General features: G+C 41.7%; 1 protein-coding gene across 5 annotated transcripts in view; it reads right to left on the bottom strand.

Moving 5' to 3' along the window:
* The window catches only part of ATRN (attractin), a 158,195-nt gene that overhangs the window by 97,165 nt on the left and 41,858 nt on the right, over nucleotides 1-19,172 (bottom strand). For all 5 annotated transcript variants that reach the window (XM_025875936.2, XM_025875937.2, XM_025875939.2 and 2 more), the window contains 4 exons: nucleotides 18,582-18,695; nucleotides 11,450-11,578; nucleotides 7,325-7,530; nucleotides 6,098-6,266 (listed from right to left, as the gene is read on the bottom strand). In XM_025875936.2, coding sequence (XP_025731721.1) covers nucleotides 6,098-6,266; nucleotides 7,325-7,530; nucleotides 11,450-11,578; nucleotides 18,582-18,695 — 618 coding nt within the window. The remainder of the gene's footprint in view (nucleotides 1-6,097; nucleotides 6,267-7,324; nucleotides 7,531-11,449; nucleotides 11,579-18,581; nucleotides 18,696-19,172) is intronic.

Raw genomic sequence — 19,172 nt, 5'->3', positions numbered from 1 at the left:
ATTCATTTACTCTCCTATTCACCTGATAAACACTTACTTGAGCACATTCAATGAGCTAAGCTCTGAGCTGAGTGAGCAAACAAGGTCTCTAACCTCAGAGAACATAGTGGAAAAGGCAAAAAATAAGCAAATGCAACAAGGGGCACATACAGCATTAAAAATGATACCCACTGCTCTAAAGGAAATGAAAACTATGAAAAAGAACAGGGAGAACCTGACAGAACTGGATGATTGGGAAAGATCTCTTGTGGTACAGTTAACTGAGATCTAACAGGTGAGAAGAAAACAGCTCTAGGGTACAACAGCAGGAAGAGTCTGGATCAAAGGGAGGAGTGAGCACAAAGGCCTTTAGAGTAAGGATGCACCCAGAGAGTTTTGGGTAAAGCTAGAAGGCTGGGGAGGCAGGAAAGGAACAAGTTGAGTCTGGGAAGGTGAGCAGAGTCAGATCAGGTAGGCCCATTAGGTCCAATGGGAAAAGCCAATGATGAGGTCTAAGAAGATTATAAATGATATGACTTACACTTTAAAAAAATCATCCCAGTTGATATTTAAAAAATGGATTAAGAGGAATGCATGGAGGGGCACCTGGGTGGCTCAGCTGAGCGTCTGCCTTCGGCTCAGGTCATGATCCCAGGGTCCTGGGATCAAGCCCCGCATCGAGTTCCCTGCTCGGTGGGGAGCCTGCTTCTCCCTCTCCTGTTCCCCCTACTAGTGTGCTCCTCTCTCTCAAATAAATAAATAAATAAATAAATAAATAAATAAATAAATAAATAAAATCTTTAAAAAATAGGGGAGGAATGCATGGAAACACACAGATTGCTAGGAATCTACTGCTGAAGTCTAGGTGAGCAATAACGGCAGGCTGGTCACAGAGAGAAAAGAATGAATATGACATGTATTTGATGGGCTTGATGAGATTAGCATATGAGGAGGTGAAGGAGAGGATCAAAATCACTCCCAAATTTTTTGCTTTGAGAGAGGATGATGCCAAATACAAGCATAAAAATCAGAGAAATGGTAGAATACTTGACTCTCATAATATCTAAATGATAGCGGAAGGGACAATCACTTTCACACCTTTAATTTTACCTTACTTCTCAAGGTGGTGGCACGAGAAGTAGTGAAAAGTGGTTAGAGTGGGGGTAGATTTTAAAGGTAAAGCTAACAAGACCTGCTGACATACTGTAGCAGACAGCCACTGGGGTGGTGGTCTTCATTATCTCCCTTTCTGGGTATTCATACCCATGTATAATAGCCTCCCAAGCGTGAGCAGGATCTATGACTCGCTACTAACCAACAGAACATGGCAAAGATGATGAGATGTCATTTCCACGACATCTGTCCTGCCAGGAGACCCAATCTAAAGAGGGACTCTCCTTGTGACCTAATGAAGCAAGTAGCCACACTAGGGAAGTCAAAGTGATAAGGAACAGTGGGAGGCCTCCAGGAGTTGAGGGCAGCCTCCACTTGACAGCCAGCAAGAAGCTGAGGCCCTCAGTTCTACAACCACAAGGAAATGGATTCTGTCAACAACTCTAGCAAGCTTGGAAGTGGACTCTTTCCCAGTTGAACCTCTAGATGAGAAGACAGGCCAGGTGACACCCCGACTGAAAAGCACCCAGTTAAGATATGCCCAGACTCCTGACCAGCAGAAACTATGAGGTAATAAATATGTTCTGTTTTAAGCTGCTACATTTGTGGTCATTTGTTATGCAGCAAGTGATAGCTAATTTACTCATTGAAATGGGGAGTGAAAAAACAAGAAGTCAAGGATGACTCCAAAATGTTGGGATTAAGCAAAAAGAAGTATGAAATAGTCATTAACTGAGATAGGGACATCTGGGGCAAGAACTGGCCTAGAGGAAAGATCAGTTTTGGACACATACAGTTTAAGATACCTCTTAGACAGCCAAAAGATTGAGATGTAAAATAAAGAGGTGGCGATATGGGTTCAGGTGAAAAGTCTAGGATGCAGACATAAATCTGGGGGTCATCAACATAAAAGCCAAGATATTACATGAGATCACCAGGAGAGTGAATATATACTCTCACAGAAGAGGACCAAGAGCTGAGCCCTGGAGCAGCACATCATCATTCAGAAGTCAGTCAGTTGAAGAGGAACCAGCTAAAGAGGCTGAGAAAGAATAAGTAGTTGGAACAAATACCAAGAGAATACAGAATCCTGGGAGCCAACGGAAAAAAGTGTTTAAAAGTGGAGGGGGGGGCGCCTGGGTGGCTCAGTCTGTTGAGCTTCCAACTCTTGATTTCAGCTCAGGACATGATCTCAGGTTCCTGGGATCAAGCCCCGCCTGAGGCTCTGCGTTCGGCAAGAAGTCTGCTTGGGGATTCTCTCCCTCTCCCTCCCCCCTCAACTTGTGTGTGCATTCAAGCGTGCACACTCTCTCTCAAATGAATGAATAAACCTTAAAAAAAAAAAAAGGAGGGAGGGACTAGTTATATGAAATGTTGGTGAAAAATCAAGTAAGATGAGGACCAAGAATTGAAAATTTAAAGTTCAGCTCCTTGGTCACGTTAGCCACATTTCAAGCTCAATGACCACACATGGCTAGTGACATGACAGCGCCCCACTAGACAGTGGTGATGTACAGAAACAGAAGACGGGATAAATGAGCACAGATGTAGGTAATAGCTATATATGGTGGTGGGAGTTTGTGCAAATCCTCTTCGGATAACCGTTACCTTTCAAAATAGAAACAGGAAGCAAGGCCAATAGCTGAGAATGAACACGGGCAAAAATGTGGAAATTTGAAAACTGAAAAGAAATATGGCAGCTGAGCAGAAGAATGAGAGCAAGACTGAGACAAAACCAAAGGACTGTGAACCCCTGTGGGAGCCAAGGATTGCTGGAGGTCACCCAACTTCTTGCACGTACATGCATGTCTTCTGCCAAATCTGGGCAATTCCCAGCCATTATTTCTTTGAATAGTTTTTCAGACACTCTCTCTTGGCTCCTCTCTTTCCAGGACTCCTCCAGTGACAGAAATGTTAAGATTTTTTTTGTTATGGTCCACAGGTCTCTTAAGTTCTGTTTATTTTTTTAAATATTCTATTTTCTCACTGGTTCAGATTGTGGGATTTCTATTATTTTATCTTCAAGTTCACTGACTCTTTCCTCTGTCCTCTCCATTCTGCTGTTGACCCTGTCCACTGAGATTTTTGTTTTGGTTACTGTATTTTTCAGTTCTAAAATTTCCATTTGATTCTTCCTTCTATCTTCTATTTCTTTGATGAGGCTCCATTATTCATTTGTTTCAGTGTCTATAATTGCACACTGAGGCATTTTTATAATCGCTGCTTTAAAATCTTGTCAGATAATTCTAGTATCTATGTCATCCTGCTGTCACCATCTCAACTGCCTTTTTTCATTCAAGTTAAGATTTTCCTGGCTCTTCACATGGAGAAATGATTTTCAATTGAAATCTGAACATTTTGGGTTTCATGGCATGAGACTCCGGATCTTATTTAAATCTACTGTTATAGCAGGCATCCTCTGACACCCCAGTAGAGAAGAGGGAAGGCCAACTTATTACTGCTATTACTCCTGCGTGGGGTAGAATCCAGGCTCCCCACAAGGTCTCCACTGACATCACAAGGGTGGGGGAAACCTCGTTCCTGCCTGGTGGAGAAGAAAGTTCCAGTTCTCTAACTGGCCTTCAGAGATTAAGACTGTAAGCAAAAAACATGCAAAAACAAAAACCAAAAGGCTAAATATTAACTAGGTTACACAAAAACCAGATTGCTGAGAAAGTCCCAGCTCCCTAATTGGTCTTTTCTAACACTGGCAATTGGGAGGTGGTTGGAGTACCTCACTAGATCCTGGCAAGAGTGAAAATCTAGACTCTACACTCAGACTTTGCTGACAGGAATGAGGGTGGGGCCACAGTTTTTTCTGTAGTGTTTGGCTGTAGTAGAGCAGTGATTTGTGTCTAAAAGTTTTCTGTCTTCCTAAGCTGCCCCTCTCCTAGTCCTTAGGCTAGAGAGAACAGGTGGGCTTATTCATGGGGCTTTTTCACCTTGTGCCTACTGGCATTTCCAGATTGTTGCTTTTTCCAACAACAAATCTGAGATATATGAGACAAAAAGAAGACCCCTGGAATTTACCATTACCTCATTCCTTGGGTCCCAAGGTCCCTAGCCAGAATGCCTTCTCTCTACCTTTTAGAGTTTTCTCATGTTTGCATTATATATAATGTCCAGGATTTTTAACTGTACTTACCATAAAGGATAGGGGAAAAGTGACCTTCATTTCTTTGTGATTTTTAGTAATTTCCTTTTTCATATTCTATTACTAAAGGAGAATTGGGGCACCTGGGTGGCTTAGTCAGTTATGTATCTGACTCTTGGTTTCAGCTCAGGTCATGATCTTGCGGTTGTGAGACTGAGCCCCACATGAGCCTCCGCACTCAGTGAGGAGTCTGCTTCTCTCCCTCTCCCCCGACCCCACTCCTGTGTTTGTGTGCGCCCGCACTCTCTCTCTAGAATAAAGAAATAAATCTTAAAAAAAAAAAAAATAAAGGAGTATCTTATTTACTTTGTGTTCCTACTGGGTTTGTCTTCAATTCTGAAATTATTTTAAAATTCTTTCCTAACTTCTACCATCTCATTTCCGGATTTTTCTACTTCTGATTCTATTGTTCTTTCATGTCTTGCATCATTTTCTTCCTGTATTTTAGCTTGTTTGGGAATAATAAGTTCTCACTTTCATCAGTTTTGTGAGTATATTTTTCTATTATGCTTTCACGTACAAAGGGGGGTTATTCTACCAGGTGGTCTCTTTCTTCTTTCTATGTTACTTCAACTTTTAATTTTCTATGTTATTAAAACTTGATGCTTTTCTGTTGCTCAGTTTTAAGTAAAACTACTTTTTCCTGAACTTGTACATGAGAGGCCTGGGTTAGGACCATCTTCCTAACTAGCTCACTCTTGTTGTCAACAGTGTGGTGTTCAAAACACAGCAGCTTACTTGTTGAGATATCTGGCTCTGTTCCCCTCCCTGACTGTTATCTGTACACTCGTTTAACTTTTCCTCTAAGGTCCCTATCCTCTTCAATCTGAATTCTATTCCCAGCAGTTTCTCCTTAGTGTGGAACTTTCTCTTGTGAAGAGACTGGCTAGTTCATTTTGAGAGCTAAACAGGCACAAACTGCTCTAGCCCCTTCAGATCCTACTACAGATCCCCTGTGCTCACCCCCTACCAAAATACACAAATCTTTCCAATTCTGGCTGCCGTTCTCAAAGCAGCTTCTTCTAGGTATGCTGGAGCCTGTCAGCTGACCACTTACTCCCCCTCTTTGCTTACTCCTGCTCAGGTGCCAATACCACACAGGTTTTGCAGCTGTCAATTGTTAGCACCACCCATCTGTGTAGACACCTTCTGACCAAGTTTTGTTTTGTTACCCATGTGCTTTTTCATTTTGCTATCCTAGTTGTCTATGTGCTTTAATGACTATTTGAGGGATTCAGAAACTATGCCATTGCTGCCATAGTTTCTGAATCCCTTAAAGAACAGATGCTGGTTTTTGACAATCTTCATTAATAAAAAATGCCTAGAAAAAATTTCCAGGGCACAAAATCAGCATGAGTTTGTGTTCATAAATTTCTCCTAAAATCAATCTTCGTAAGTAACTTCGTGACTCCACTGTGATTCCATATAGTCTCCCTTTAAGATGAGCAACATAGGACCAGCAAACAGACCTTGAACTCTGGGTCAAGTATTAGACAATGGCATAATTTCCTCTAGCAAGCTATAAATTCAAACCATCTGATCTACAGAAATGCTAATTAAATTTACAGGTAAAGTAACCCCCAATTTATATACAGCCTAAAGCAAAATATAAGAGATGGTATCTAGAAAAGATGAATTCTTGCTTATTATAACAATGCATTCTTTGTGGGTCCAGACTTCAAAAACTAAGAATATGTCCAAAAAATTCTGGAACACTACTACTAAAATATTAACAGGGATTTTCCTCAGGTAATAGAATTACTGATGATTTCTTTTCACTTATCTCTACTTCATAAATTTTCAAAATGGAAAACTAGTAAGCTTCTTGCAAAAATGTTTAAAACAACTTACGCCAGAACCATGTTGTAATCTGAGTGGTTGAACATATATCCTCCAACAACCCACATTATATTTCCATTGACCACAACTTTGTGAGAGGCTCTGGGGAGCTTTAGGTTTGAATATTCCTCTCGAGTCCAAAATGACTGGTTAGCTGGTACAGGAATTGAACATCCGGGACCTAATAAAACAGAATAAATTAGCTTCACAAAAATGCAGCTTTAAAATTACTGCATTTCAAGTTTTAATCATATAAATGTAACAAATATCTAAAGAATACTTAGTCTTTCCTTTAGCATCTAAATATCAGACAAAACCCTTTAATTCATGCTTTCAATTCACTCAAAGCTGGTGACCAAGGGTCATCTCTAGTAAAATTCAAAATCACATACTTTCTCATGATGACATGACCATATCCAGGTTAGGATTTTTTAGTAATGAAATACTTGCTTAAGCAGCTCTCAGAGGAAAGAGTAGACAAAGAAATTATTAATTCAAATGAAAAATTTTAGGGTTAAAATGTAAGGACTAGCCCCGGGAGTAATAATACAACCCATCCAATTCCTGGAAAATTAAGAAACTCCATTCTTGGGGGGTGTGGCTCCTGCTGCAACCTGTGCACAGAGGTAGGTCCTCAAACACTTCAGTTACTTAACTCATTGATGTCCGCCAAAGTACACAAACAAAAGCATTTAAACAAGCACATTTCCTTTCAAAATAAAAGTGCTCTGAAGAAAAGGTAAATATATAAAGAAAATTACTAAATCAGTAACAGGTGTTATCACACAACCCTTAAAGAATTTGCTAAAGTTTCTCTGATAACCTCTCTATCTGCAGATAATTCCACTCGCTGTTTTAGGATTCTATTGTATAATCAACCCCAATTTTTTCCGAATTTATTGAAAGTTTCTGAGAGATACTATCATTAGTTCTCGTCCCACCTCCTAGCCTTGGTTCTCTGCTATGTTTTCTTGAGGCTGAGACCAAGTCCTCCAATTTTCATGAATGAATTGCAAAGAATGTCAAACCCCTCCACAATTCTAAAGAGACCACGACCACACATCTATGAAATGGAAAGATTTTTAAGAATCTGAATAAGGAGACACAAAAACTTCAATGCTACCTGATATCTGATTAACATAAGTGGTACATATGCAAGGAATGAAGTCAATGTACAATTTACTGAACTAGGAAGATGCTGTAAATTGGAAGAAAAACAAAGATAAAAGAAGCTCTTACCCTGCCACTCGGGGAAGCAGGAGCATCCTCTGACATCACTCGAATTGCAAATACCTCGATCAGGAAAACCACAGTCATGGACACAGTGAGGAATGTCGCATGCGTCCCCTTTCCAGTTTTCCAAACACTCACACTGGACAGTGTTGCTGCTATTATTGCTCTTACATTCTCCTCGGCCTGAGCAGTTGTTCGGACACATGTCAAAACTATAAAAACAGTGGCAGAGAATGAAATCAACACAAAGCCACACTTACTTAGCAGAACTTTCACCTACACATGGTTTAAGACTCTCACTGGCTTTCCAGTTCATTCACAAGCATAATGGCAGTACTTACCAGTGGGCCTAAATGGGATCACTCAACACTGCAAAGGCAGGTAATGAAATCAAATCCAACCCTGCTGGATTCTCATAAGGGGAGGCAAGTTAAAAAACTTAAAAGGGAGAAGAAATTCTTGCAAAATGTCCAGGCTTAGCTTCTCAAGGGAGGGATGACTATGCTGTTCTTGGTGGCCCCCCCAGTGATGAGCATTAGAAAACTGTCAAATGAGGAGCACCTGGGTGGCTCAGTCGGTTAGGCATCTGCATTTGGCTCAGGTTGTGATCTCAGGGTCCTGGGACTGCGCCCCATGTCAGGCTCCCTGCTCAGTGGGGAGTCTGCTTCTCCCTCTCCCTCTGCCCCTCCCCCTGCTCATGCTCACTTGCTCTCTCTCTCAAATAAATAAAAATTAAAAGAAAAAAGAAAAAAGAAAATTGTCAAATGCAAGCTTGCAAGTTTGGAGGAAGAGGATAATACAAAGTGCTAACAATATATTACCCAACCTCATGGTGTGTATACCCCTGGACAGTCTCTGAAAGTTCAGAGAATTAAAGATTATTGCCCAGATTGGTGTATTTAAAATTCCTCCATAAGTTTATCTACTCATGTCAGATGGAAGAAAAGGGAGGACCAGTTTAACTCAACAGTTTAACTATAATGTGTCGCATAATAACATGACTTAAGATATTGACAGCACTCTGAGAAGACATAATTCAGATTCTTAAAGGGGGGAGCAATAACCGAACTATCAGGATACTTTTAAGAGTGTAGATGGTTTCTTCTAAGGCCTATGAAGAAAACTAAAAAGAAATTTTGTAGCAAAGCATGTCAAAAAATCAGGAATCAGTTATTAAAAAACAAGCTAATTAATGTTCACACCTACACCCAAATATCAGTTTATTACACTATAAATATTTATATACAGTATTTTTATAATCTGTGTAATTAGAATGTAAGAAATGTGTATACCTACTTTTCAAGCCCCAGTAAGCAGAATAAGTACACAAAGTATTTGGCTAAAAAAGCTGAATGACATTCTTATAGGCCTCTAAAAAGTGGTGTCTACTGTCTCTATAACAATACAAACACGGAAGAGAGGCTTCAATTTCATCTTTATTAAGAAAAAGGCCTTTGCAAGACAACAGTTTATAAAAACTAAAGTTTAAATTGCAGATTGGACTTGTTACAATAAAATGGCTACAATAACCACACTTTGTTTTTATAAAAAGCTTAGAATAAAACTGCAGTAAAGCATTGCCATGATGTGCTCACCCTTATGCCTCATACCAAAAATATGTCAAATTATAATTTCCTACTGACACACTTATTAACCGTATACAAGAGAATGGCAAGCAAACAAAACTTAATGTTACTGAAAAAGGAAGGGGAGGGAGTAACCCTTAGCACCTTCTAAGCTGAAGGAGGGCAAATATCGCAACTTCCCCTGCCCCTCAACTTCTCTACTCCAGTGCCCTCAGGCATACGTTTACTTCATGTGCCAAAAATTAATTATGAGCACTCTTTAAAGTTACAAAAAAATCTCAAAACACAAAAATCATTTTTGAATCTCTGAAAAATGAAAGTGGCAGGTAATACATCAAAACATCTGCTTGTATGTCTAAATTGGAGTAATGAGAAAATTAGTCTAATTATCTGTGCTTAAAATGTGACTGGGAAGTAAGATGAGCCAGTTTGTGTGAAAATAAAATATAACTATTTTTTTCTTCTTTGAAAAGAAAATTTGGCAACACTGAAGTAGCTGTGGGTACTAGTCTCAAGGGTCCCCCAGCTGAGGTCGGCCCAAAGCTAGGATTCAGTGCAACCTGAGGACACGTGGAAAAGGAATAACAATGTTTTATGTATGTCTTTCTGGACATTCTTCTGGGAATAAAGAACATCATTTTATTTGGCTTTTCAAAGGGTCTAAAAGCCCCAAAATGGTTTAGGGCTCCTTTTTGCAGAACAGGGATCTTGTAACCAAGAAGTTAGTAAAATTTAGGATAACCTCAACATTCCTCCGCTTAACAAATAAATACTAATTCTGGTCTCCAGAAGAGATCAAGGCTTCCCCTACACCAATCAGGGTAAGAATAACATGAATTTCGGGGCGCCTGGGTGGCTCAGATGGTTGAGCGTCTGCCTTCGGCTCAGGTCATGATCTCCAGGTCCTGGGATCGAGCATCCAGCTCTCAGCTCAGCGGGGAGCCTGCTTCTCCCTCTCCTTCTGCCTCTCCCCGTGCTTGTGCTCTCTTTGTCTCTATCTCCAATGAATAAATAAAATCTTAAAAGAAAAAAAAATCTGTAGGGAGCCCAGAATGGGGCCTAGATGAATGGCTAGGGCAATGCTCCTCAGAGTATCGATCACGGACAGGCGGCAGCAGCATCACCCAGGAGCTTATCAGAAATTTGGATTCTCAAGCCCCAGCTCTGTCGAACTGTGGTCTCTGGAGAAGGGCCAGGGATCTGTCTTAACAAGCCCCTCCAGGAGATCCCTGTGCATGTGAAGTTTGAAAAGTACCGCCCTAAACCTCTCCCTTGCCCTTCAGAGCTGAACTTCTTCCCAGAGTGTCCCACTCTCAATGCTGTGACTTTCTAACCTTCCATTCTGAACTATGCCCCTTGTAGACCCCTGCCTCCAACCCTCCTCAGCTAGGGTCACCTAGGGCCCGTTCTGCTTACTCAACCTCAGTTCCCTCCTTAAGACTTTCTTTTCCGAGCTCCTGTGACAACTCAGCCCCCTGGCATTGCTCTGCCCTTCAGCTGCCTCTACTGCCCCTGTCCTCACTGTGCACACACCCCATAATCCAGTCACTGTCCATGTGCCAGTGATTCCCAGATGATATCCCCAGCCCTGACAGCTCTTCTGGGCCCTGGATCTGAATACCAATGTCCTGCTTAGACATCTCACATGTACCCAACCAGACTTATCAGTCTTTCCCCTCAACCAGCCTTTATGCCTGCCTGGCTCACTAAAAATCACCTTGCTAGTACTGTGATATGCTGCCCAGGCTACCAAGTCACAAACCAAGGGCACCTGAAAAGCTAAATCAGCAAACCAAGCAAGACAGAGATGGCTCTAGATAGGCCTGAAAGAATCTGGAGACCCTGAGAAAACAGGCAGAAAAAGAATCCAGCATAAAGGTTATACATGGAGCTTACTGCCTCTGCCAGGAGTTGGCAAACTTATTCTGTAAAAAAACCAAATAGTATCTTAGGCTCTGTGGGCCACAGAAGCTCTTTATCAGAGACCTCTTGCTTAGGGTGCTTTATGGATTTAACTAAATGAAAACAAACACTTCTTACGAGGAAAAAAAGAAAAGACAAAAGTTAGCCTCTCTCCTATCACAACAAATTCCCAAAGCTGTCTAGGTCTGTTTGTCTACATTTCCTTCGTAACCTCAACTAAGTCCTCATCAATGGGCCAACCACTGAGCACGTGAAAACTACTAGTATCTGTTAAACTGCACTTAGCAAGAAACCCCAATGTTTTCATCCATTAGCAGAAAAATGCCCCTCTTTTCCAGGAGAAGCTCAAAAGCAGTTAAGACCTGGGTTGAAACTGTGGTCCCAGCACTCTGACAATGTATTTTACCACTTCCCACCAGTTTCCTCAATTATAGAACAAGTGAAAACATAGTGCCCGTACCTCACGGAGTTTTTAAAAGAACTTTAAATGAGAAAACCCATGCATACTGCTTAGTGCAATGCCTGGCACACTGTCACCCCTCAATATATGTTAGTCGTTATTACTGTTAAAACAAATACAGTCTTTGAATAAAATCACAAAGATTAGACTTAAATATCTTACTTGTAAGTGATATTAAATCCAGTCAAATTATAAGCAGCATCACTAAAAAAATGCAGCAGGGCATAACCTGATGTGGCAACGACCTCGGGGACAGTCTCGTTGCCATCTCTCTCGGGAACGATGAGACCACTGAAACGAAAACACATTTCTTACAAAGGGAAGCATGGTCACCAGGCACGGCACATGGCAGCACACAAATTCAAAACTGGAGTTCATCCTTAGAATCTGAAAAAACACTTTCAGGAAGAGGGGCAAATTCTTGTGATAAATGCGTCACACCACCCAATTAGTTCTGGATCTAGTTCTGAATCCTCTGAGGAACAGATCTGAATCTTTCGCTAGGCTCTCCTTCATCCTGGTAATATTTCTAATGAGCTTTGCACTCAATGGCCCTATTCTTCTTCTTCTTTTTTTTGTATATAAAACTATTTATGTTGCTTCTTCGAAAAACTGAGTAAACCTTCAAAATCACAGAAAGTAACAAATTTTATGAGTTGATGAATGCCAAATATAAACTACTGAAAAGCATGAAAAGTAAAAATATAAATAAATAAATTGATAAACACCCACAATCCTAACACTTAACATTCTGATGTACTTTCTTTGCCTAATTGATACCATATAACATCTTATATTCTATTTTACAAGAAATATATCACAAGCATTTCCCATCTCATTCAGAGTCCAACACACAATATATTTGCTAGGTGTCTAAAGAGCATTAAAAATTATCAAGTCAAAGGGTCTAAATGACGGCTTTAAGGCTCTTGATCCATAAAACCAACTTGCTTTCCAGAAGCAACATGCTAACTTGAAATCTCATCAGTATGAGAATGGGGGGCGTCTGGGTGGCTCAGATGGTTAAGCATCTGCCTTGGGCTCAGGTCATGATCCCAGGGTCCTGGGATCGAGTCCCGCGTCAGGTTCCCTGCTCTGAAGGGGGCCTGGTTCTTCCTCTCCCTCTGCTCCCCTTGCTTGTGCTCTTTCGCTCTCTCTGTCAAATAAATAAATAAAATCTTGGGGTGCCTGGGTGGCTCAGTCCTTGAGCGTCTGCCTTCGGCTCAGGTCGTGATCCCAGGGTCCTGGTGTCGAGCCCCGTATCGGGCTCCCTGCTCAGCGGGGAGTCTGCTTCTCCCTCTCCCACTCCCCCTGCTTGTGTTCCCTCTCTCGCTCTCTCTCTGTCAAATAAATAAAATCTTTAAAAAAATAAAAAATAAAATAAAATCCTAAAAAAAAATATGAGAATGGAAAGGTCCATCCTACCTCACTTGACAATAGGAAGGATTAATTACCAGTCCTATTTTAGCTTTGATAATTTAGTAAATGAAAAGTAATTTTTTTAAATTTAATTTTATTATGTTATGTTAGTCACCATACATCATTAGTTTTTGATGTAGTGTTCCATGATTCATTGTTTGTGTATAACACCCAGTGCTCCATGCAATACGTGCCCTCCTCAATACCCATCATCATGCTAACCCATCCCCCCACCCCCTTCCCCTCTAAAACCCTCAGCTTGTTTCTCAGATTCCATAGTCTCTCATAGTTTGTCTCCCCCTCCGATTCCCCCGCCCCTTCATTTTTCCCTTCCTACTATCTTGTTTCAGAGGTGCAGGTCTGTGATACATCAGTCTTACATAATTCACAGCTCTCACCATAGCATATACCCTCCCCAGTGTCCATCACCCAGCCACCCCATCCCTCCCACCCCCCACCACTCCAGCAACCCTCAGTTTGTTTCCTGAGATTAAGAATTCCTCATATCAGTGAGGTCATATGATACTTGTCTTTCTCTGATTGACTTATTTCGCTTAGTAAAATACCCTCTAGTTCCATCCACGTCGTTGCAAATGGCAAGATTTTGGGGTGTTTTTTTGATGGCTGCATAATATTCCATTGTGTGTGTGTATATATATATATATATATATATATATATATATATATATATATCACATCTTCTTTATCCATTCATCTGTTGATGGACATCTTGGCTCTTTCCATAGTTTGGCTATTGTGGACACTGCTGCTATAAACAAGTTAATTCTTTTATTTTGTGGTTTTGAGTTTCTTTTACACTCCTGAGGTTAATCATTTTTCCTGTTCACTTACCTTCCGCATTTCTTCATATGTGCACATCTTTTGCCCAATTATCAATTCACTATCACCGCCACCACCACCATGTTCAGTGAAAACCTGAATCTTTACCAGGCCCTATGCAATCTGCTCCACACACACAACCCCACCCAGTGAACAAACATCTCATCTATTACTCTCTTCGCTTCACTCGCTCAACCCCAGCCACACTGGCCTCCTTGCTTTCCTACAGCACACATCACGTAAGCTCCCCGCTCAGGGCCTATGACAATCTTCACTGTGACCTAGCAATTCTAAGTTCTTTGTAGAACTAACACTTGCTCATGTATACAAAGACAAATATACAACAATCTTCACTGCAGCACTATTCAAAATGGCACAGGTTGAAAACCACCTAGGGGCAGGCTCAGTTGGCAGGCCATGTGACTCTTGATCTAGGGGTCATGAATTCAAGCCCCACGTTGAGCATAGTGATTACTTAATTAAAAGGAGGAGGAGGAGAGGAAGAGGAAGAAGAAGACCACGTAAATGCTCATCTGCGGGGAGTCAGATGAATGAATCATTCCATATCTGTAAGTCTGCAGAACCCAACAAGAAGCTCATCAAGGCATTCTGATAAGTAGGGGAAAAAAACAAGCTGCAAAACAATGGGCCTAGTGTATGTGTACATTTACAAAATTTTAGATAAGTGCATATAAAAATAACGAAACTGAAGAACACAGAAACGAGAAATGAGGAGGAGGGGCCGGGATTTTCATTCAATACAACTTTTAAATATAAAGACAGAATTCTAGGAACTCGAGAACTCCAAACGTGCTCCGGGGTTTACAAAACAGTGAAGCATTTTGCATCATGTAGTCAACTAACCAATATTTACCGATGCTGCAGGTAAGGCACTGTTCTAGGTATTAGGAACACAGCAGTGAAGAACACCCTGCCTCCATGGAATTCACATTAGAGAAACGACTAGATACACCTGGATATACCCCCTGCCCCGACACACAGGTGTGTGTACGTAGCACCACACAGAGATAAGTGCTATGGAAAGGAAAAAACAGTGAAAGAACAAAAGGTGCTACTTTAGAAAGGGGCAGCTAGGGAAGGCCTCTCGGAAAAGGTGACCTTTGATCAGAGACCTATGTGAAGTTTTCAACCATCATCATCATGCTTTCATCAATTTTATGTACCAGAACCCCTTAAAACGCTGAACAGGGAAGTACCTGTAAGAGGGCCAGGTATGTTGCAAGTAATCTTCTCATAAGAAACACCGGCCCAGGAATGACTGGGGGCTTCAGTCACATGTGGAAGGCCTGCACTCTTCCCCTAGCATGACCTTCAGGACCAGAGATGGGAACGCTGATCCTCACTCCACATGCCTGGGCACGTCATGGACATCTGGGAACCTCAGCGTCCTCAAATGCACACGGGCAGAAATCCTACCTGCCCCGCAGCAATATAATGAGAAGCAAACTATTACAGCACGTGAAGTGCTGAAACACTGCCTCACACTAGTAGGTGCTCAGTAAGCAATGGCTCATGGTATTTATTATTCATATGGTAGGGACATTTAAGGGTGCGAGAACGGGCAGAGGGAGGAAGGACAGAGTCACGGCAGGGGTGGGAAGGCTGTCTGCACCAGATGACCATGATGCTGGAGAAAGGGGGTCAGCTTCCCCACTGTCAGAGAGACTCGGGCATTGGCTTCTTTTCACTTTGAAAACTTGACATTGTGACAGCTTTGGAATGTGCCACTTTCTCCCAGTGAAAATAAAACAACTGGTTTATGAAAAAAATAAACTTCTACAGTAAATGAATACAAACACAGCCTCACCCCAGCACGCAAGGCAATGGAAAGCACGTGGGTGAGAAAGCGATGCTGCAGGCGTGCCATTCAACCATCACCCCGAGCCGCCTCCCACCACCCTCCCCATCCCCTGCCCCCAGGTAGATAAATACAAGCAGCCACAGCTTAGGTGGCAGCGACTCGTTCAACCTGAGCAAATCAAGAACTGCCCTGGGATTCTGTATAATCTTCTATTTTAAACTACTGGTAAGAACCATTTTTGAAAATCGCTGTTCAAAGATATTTTCTTAATTCATTAGAATGGTGCCAGGCAGACATGGGCTCTCCGAACACACCTGGGGCACACCCTGCCTTCACCAACTACACCAGCCGAGTTTCCTAGTGATCCTAGGTTTGACACACCTGTCTCCCTGCAAGATTAGATGCCCCTCAAGGGCAGGGAGATGTGCAAGGGAAGTCAGGTTCTTAAAGTCAGGGGTCAGGGTCTGTACTTCTGCCTGGTGAAAGAAGGTCCACAAACCTGAGGTGCCTGCCTTTGACTGCTTCTCTGTGTGCCATGGTCTGACCACGGTGTCAACTGGGTCAGCTGAGTGCTGGACAACTGCTGGACTCCTGCTTTCACACAGCTCTTCATCACAGTCTAAACAATTGCCTTATCAATATATGACTCACCACCCCCACCCCAGAAAAAACAACCAACTCTAAAAGGAATAATGTTCTGATGAAGAAAGTTCTCAGAAAGGAAAACCATTCTCCCCACTCCATCACCACTACCACCTCTGCATCCCCGACAGATCCTCGCAGAGGAGCTACTCCACAAAGGGGCTACATTTACACATTTGTTGAGCTGGATGCACCACAAGATCAAAATGTGGTAGAGCTGGAAGAATCCTGCTCCGGCGGTTCTCAGATTTGTCTGCTAATGGAACTTGATCTGATATACAAATTTTATTCGGAACTTCAATATGTAAAAGATAAATGCGATGAACCAGTTCAGAATCAAATGGAACTTCGCAGTCTGCAACACACTCAGAGGAAACGTGGTACAACACTGGGACTTGAGGCAGCAGAAGCTGAGGACTAGAGCACTTACGTGACCTGTCCGAGTTGACACAGGGACTTGGGCAGAACTGACATACACAGTCCCCACCTTCTAAATCCCACGGGCTTCTTTTCTCATTAGCTGGGCTGTGTGTCAGCAGGCTCTGACCACTCTGCCCTCCCTCCCCCCCAACCCGCACATCACCACTGGGTTGATTCTTCCCTCTAAAGCTCTCCTGATCCAGCAGCACTCCTCAGTCCCCATCTTGTGACGGCACCCTTATGGCTTCAACAGTGGTTTTCAAGGTGTTCTGAACGTCACTGCCTTTAGGGGTTTTGTGTTTCAGGCAAATTTCAATTTTTAGACACATATTTTCTATCATTTTAGAAATTTCACACTAAATATGTTATGTTTAAATTTTTAAAATAATCAATGTGTTAATTTATATTATCAGTTAGCCAGCTTTTTTAGAGAAACATAAAAACCTTCCTGTTATTTGCACATATACCTTGGCTTCTCTCAGAAGTCACGGACTAGAAAAATTATAGCCTCCTGCTTGCTTTGTTGTTGGTGTTGCTTCACATGTGTGCTCATCAAATACACAGTCCAGGGGAGCCACGTGGTGATGCACCTGCTTGGCTTGGGCCCTTCCCACAAGGGCCGCTGGCAAGCTGAGTCATAGTGCCTAGCACATAATAGGGACTCCATGAATCTTGATTCATGAACTCAGTGTCAAGTGAACCCCCAGCAAGTATTACCATGATAACATCTTAATATAGACAGTTTTCATGCTTGTGTCGAAGTTTGGGGTGCCTCTTGCCATAACCCAAGGTATGCTTCAAATTCTGGCATAAAAATATGTACACCCCACACTTGGACAATGACATTTTACTGCTTAGCATGGCCTATCTACCCTGCTCTTTGGCTCCATTAGTGAACCTCTCAAACCCAGAAAATGACCTTGGTCCTTAGTTCAAAGATATGCTAGAGAGAATTCTAAGCCAAAGGAAGTGGAGAAATATAAGAGCACGTTAGTCCCCTGATTTCCTGTGTCCTTGGGCTGCTTGTGTACTGTTTATTCTCTGTTATCTCCTCACTGACATGAAGCAGCAACTAGACTAGCCCCATGTGAGGAATACAAAAAAATATTTGTTGAATTGATTTCTTTTTAAAGTCAGGGAACGGGGCACCTGGGTGGCTCAGTCGTTGAGCGTCTGCCTTCGGCTCAGGTCATGGGGATCGAGCCCCGCACTGGCCTCTCTGCTCAGCAGGAGGCCTGCTTCTCCCTCTCCCACTCCCCCTGCTTGTGTTCCCTCTCTCGCTGTCTCTCTCTGTCAAATAAATAAATAAGTAAATAATCTAATAAATAAATAAATAAATAAACATAAAGTCAGGGAAATAAAACGTCTGAGATAAAGAAATCCAGAAAGTCAGCTGCAGATGAAAAACTGACAGCTATGGCTCTCTAAGGGGATGTACATTTTAGAAAAATATATTTTATAAATGCCCTATCAAGGAAGAAAAATGGATGGTTTTGAATTCCCATGTAGTCAAAAACATAATAAGCAACAGAGCTACTTATTGTCAATAAAAACAAAAATGCCAAAACAATAGAGAACACTCCATATATTTAGTGTTAAGCTGTTTCATTTAACTACTAATAGAGAATACATTTGCTAAAAAAAATACATAATTGGTATTTTCCTCATTTTCCCCAGGTTACTCTTCATTTTCTGTATATTCTTCCAAAAAGTTTTCCTCACCCATATTAATGCATACACACACACACACACACACAAACTAGATCTGGACTCAACAAATAACTCCTGAAGGCCTATGCAATGAGGAACGCAAGGATCAAGGTGACTGTGGTTCATGATTTAAATTTTTCACAGAAATAATATCCAATATACTACTCACAAAACATTTTTAAAATATAAACTTGATACTACTACCACGATTTTATAGATCAGGAAACTGAAACAAGGGGTCCAGTACTCGGCCCAGAAACTTACCCAGTGGCTGCAGGAAACCAAGTCAGGCCTAGCGCACAAGTGACAGAGGACTCCAGAACTAGTACCCTCTCCATGAAATAAAGGTGGCAAGTGACAACAGAAGTTTGCAATCTAGGAGATAAGTCTGAATTCAAAAATCTAATAATGATTAACCAGTACTTATGTGACAAAACTTACCTAAAGGCAGCAACTAGTGGGGCATAAATTGAGTCTCCATCATAAACATATAAATGGTCCCAACTACACTCCGTAGCAAAATGAGTGAAACGAAGTCTCATTATTCTATTTGGCCTGAAAAGAACAAAAAGAGCAGTTTATAATAATCATCATAACTATAAAACATTTGAGAAGAAGATAGAGATCGATTTTTAAAGAACTTACAGGGAGAGAAGAAATAAGGGCACATTAGTCCCCTGATTTCCTGTGTCCTTGGGCTGCTTGTGTACTGTTTATTCTCTGTTACCTCCTCACTGACATGAAACAGCAACTAGACTAGCCCCATGTGAGGAATACAAAAAAATATTTGTTGAATTGATTTCTTTTTAAAGTCAAGGAACAGGGCACCTGGGTGGCTCAGTTGTTGAGCATCTGCCTTCGGCTCAGGTCATGATCCCAGGGTCCTAGGATTGAGCCCCGCATGGGCCTCTCTGCTCAGCAGGAAGCCTGCTTCTCCCTCTCCCACTCCCCCTGCCTGTGTTCCCTCTCTCGCTGTCTCTGTCAAATAAATAAATAAGTCATCTTTTAAATAAATAAATAAAAGTAAAAAAT

This window comes from Callorhinus ursinus, unplaced genomic scaffold, assembly GCF_003265705.2.
Source record: "Callorhinus ursinus isolate GAN/ISIS: 27379988/994484 unplaced genomic scaffold, GSC_fseal_2.0 scaffold29, whole genome shotgun sequence".
NCBI classification, from domain to species: domain Eukaryota; kingdom Metazoa; phylum Chordata; class Mammalia; order Carnivora; family Otariidae; genus Callorhinus; species Callorhinus ursinus.
Note: the sequence above shows the minus strand (reverse complement) of the source record. Positions and strands in the feature narration are given on the sequence as shown.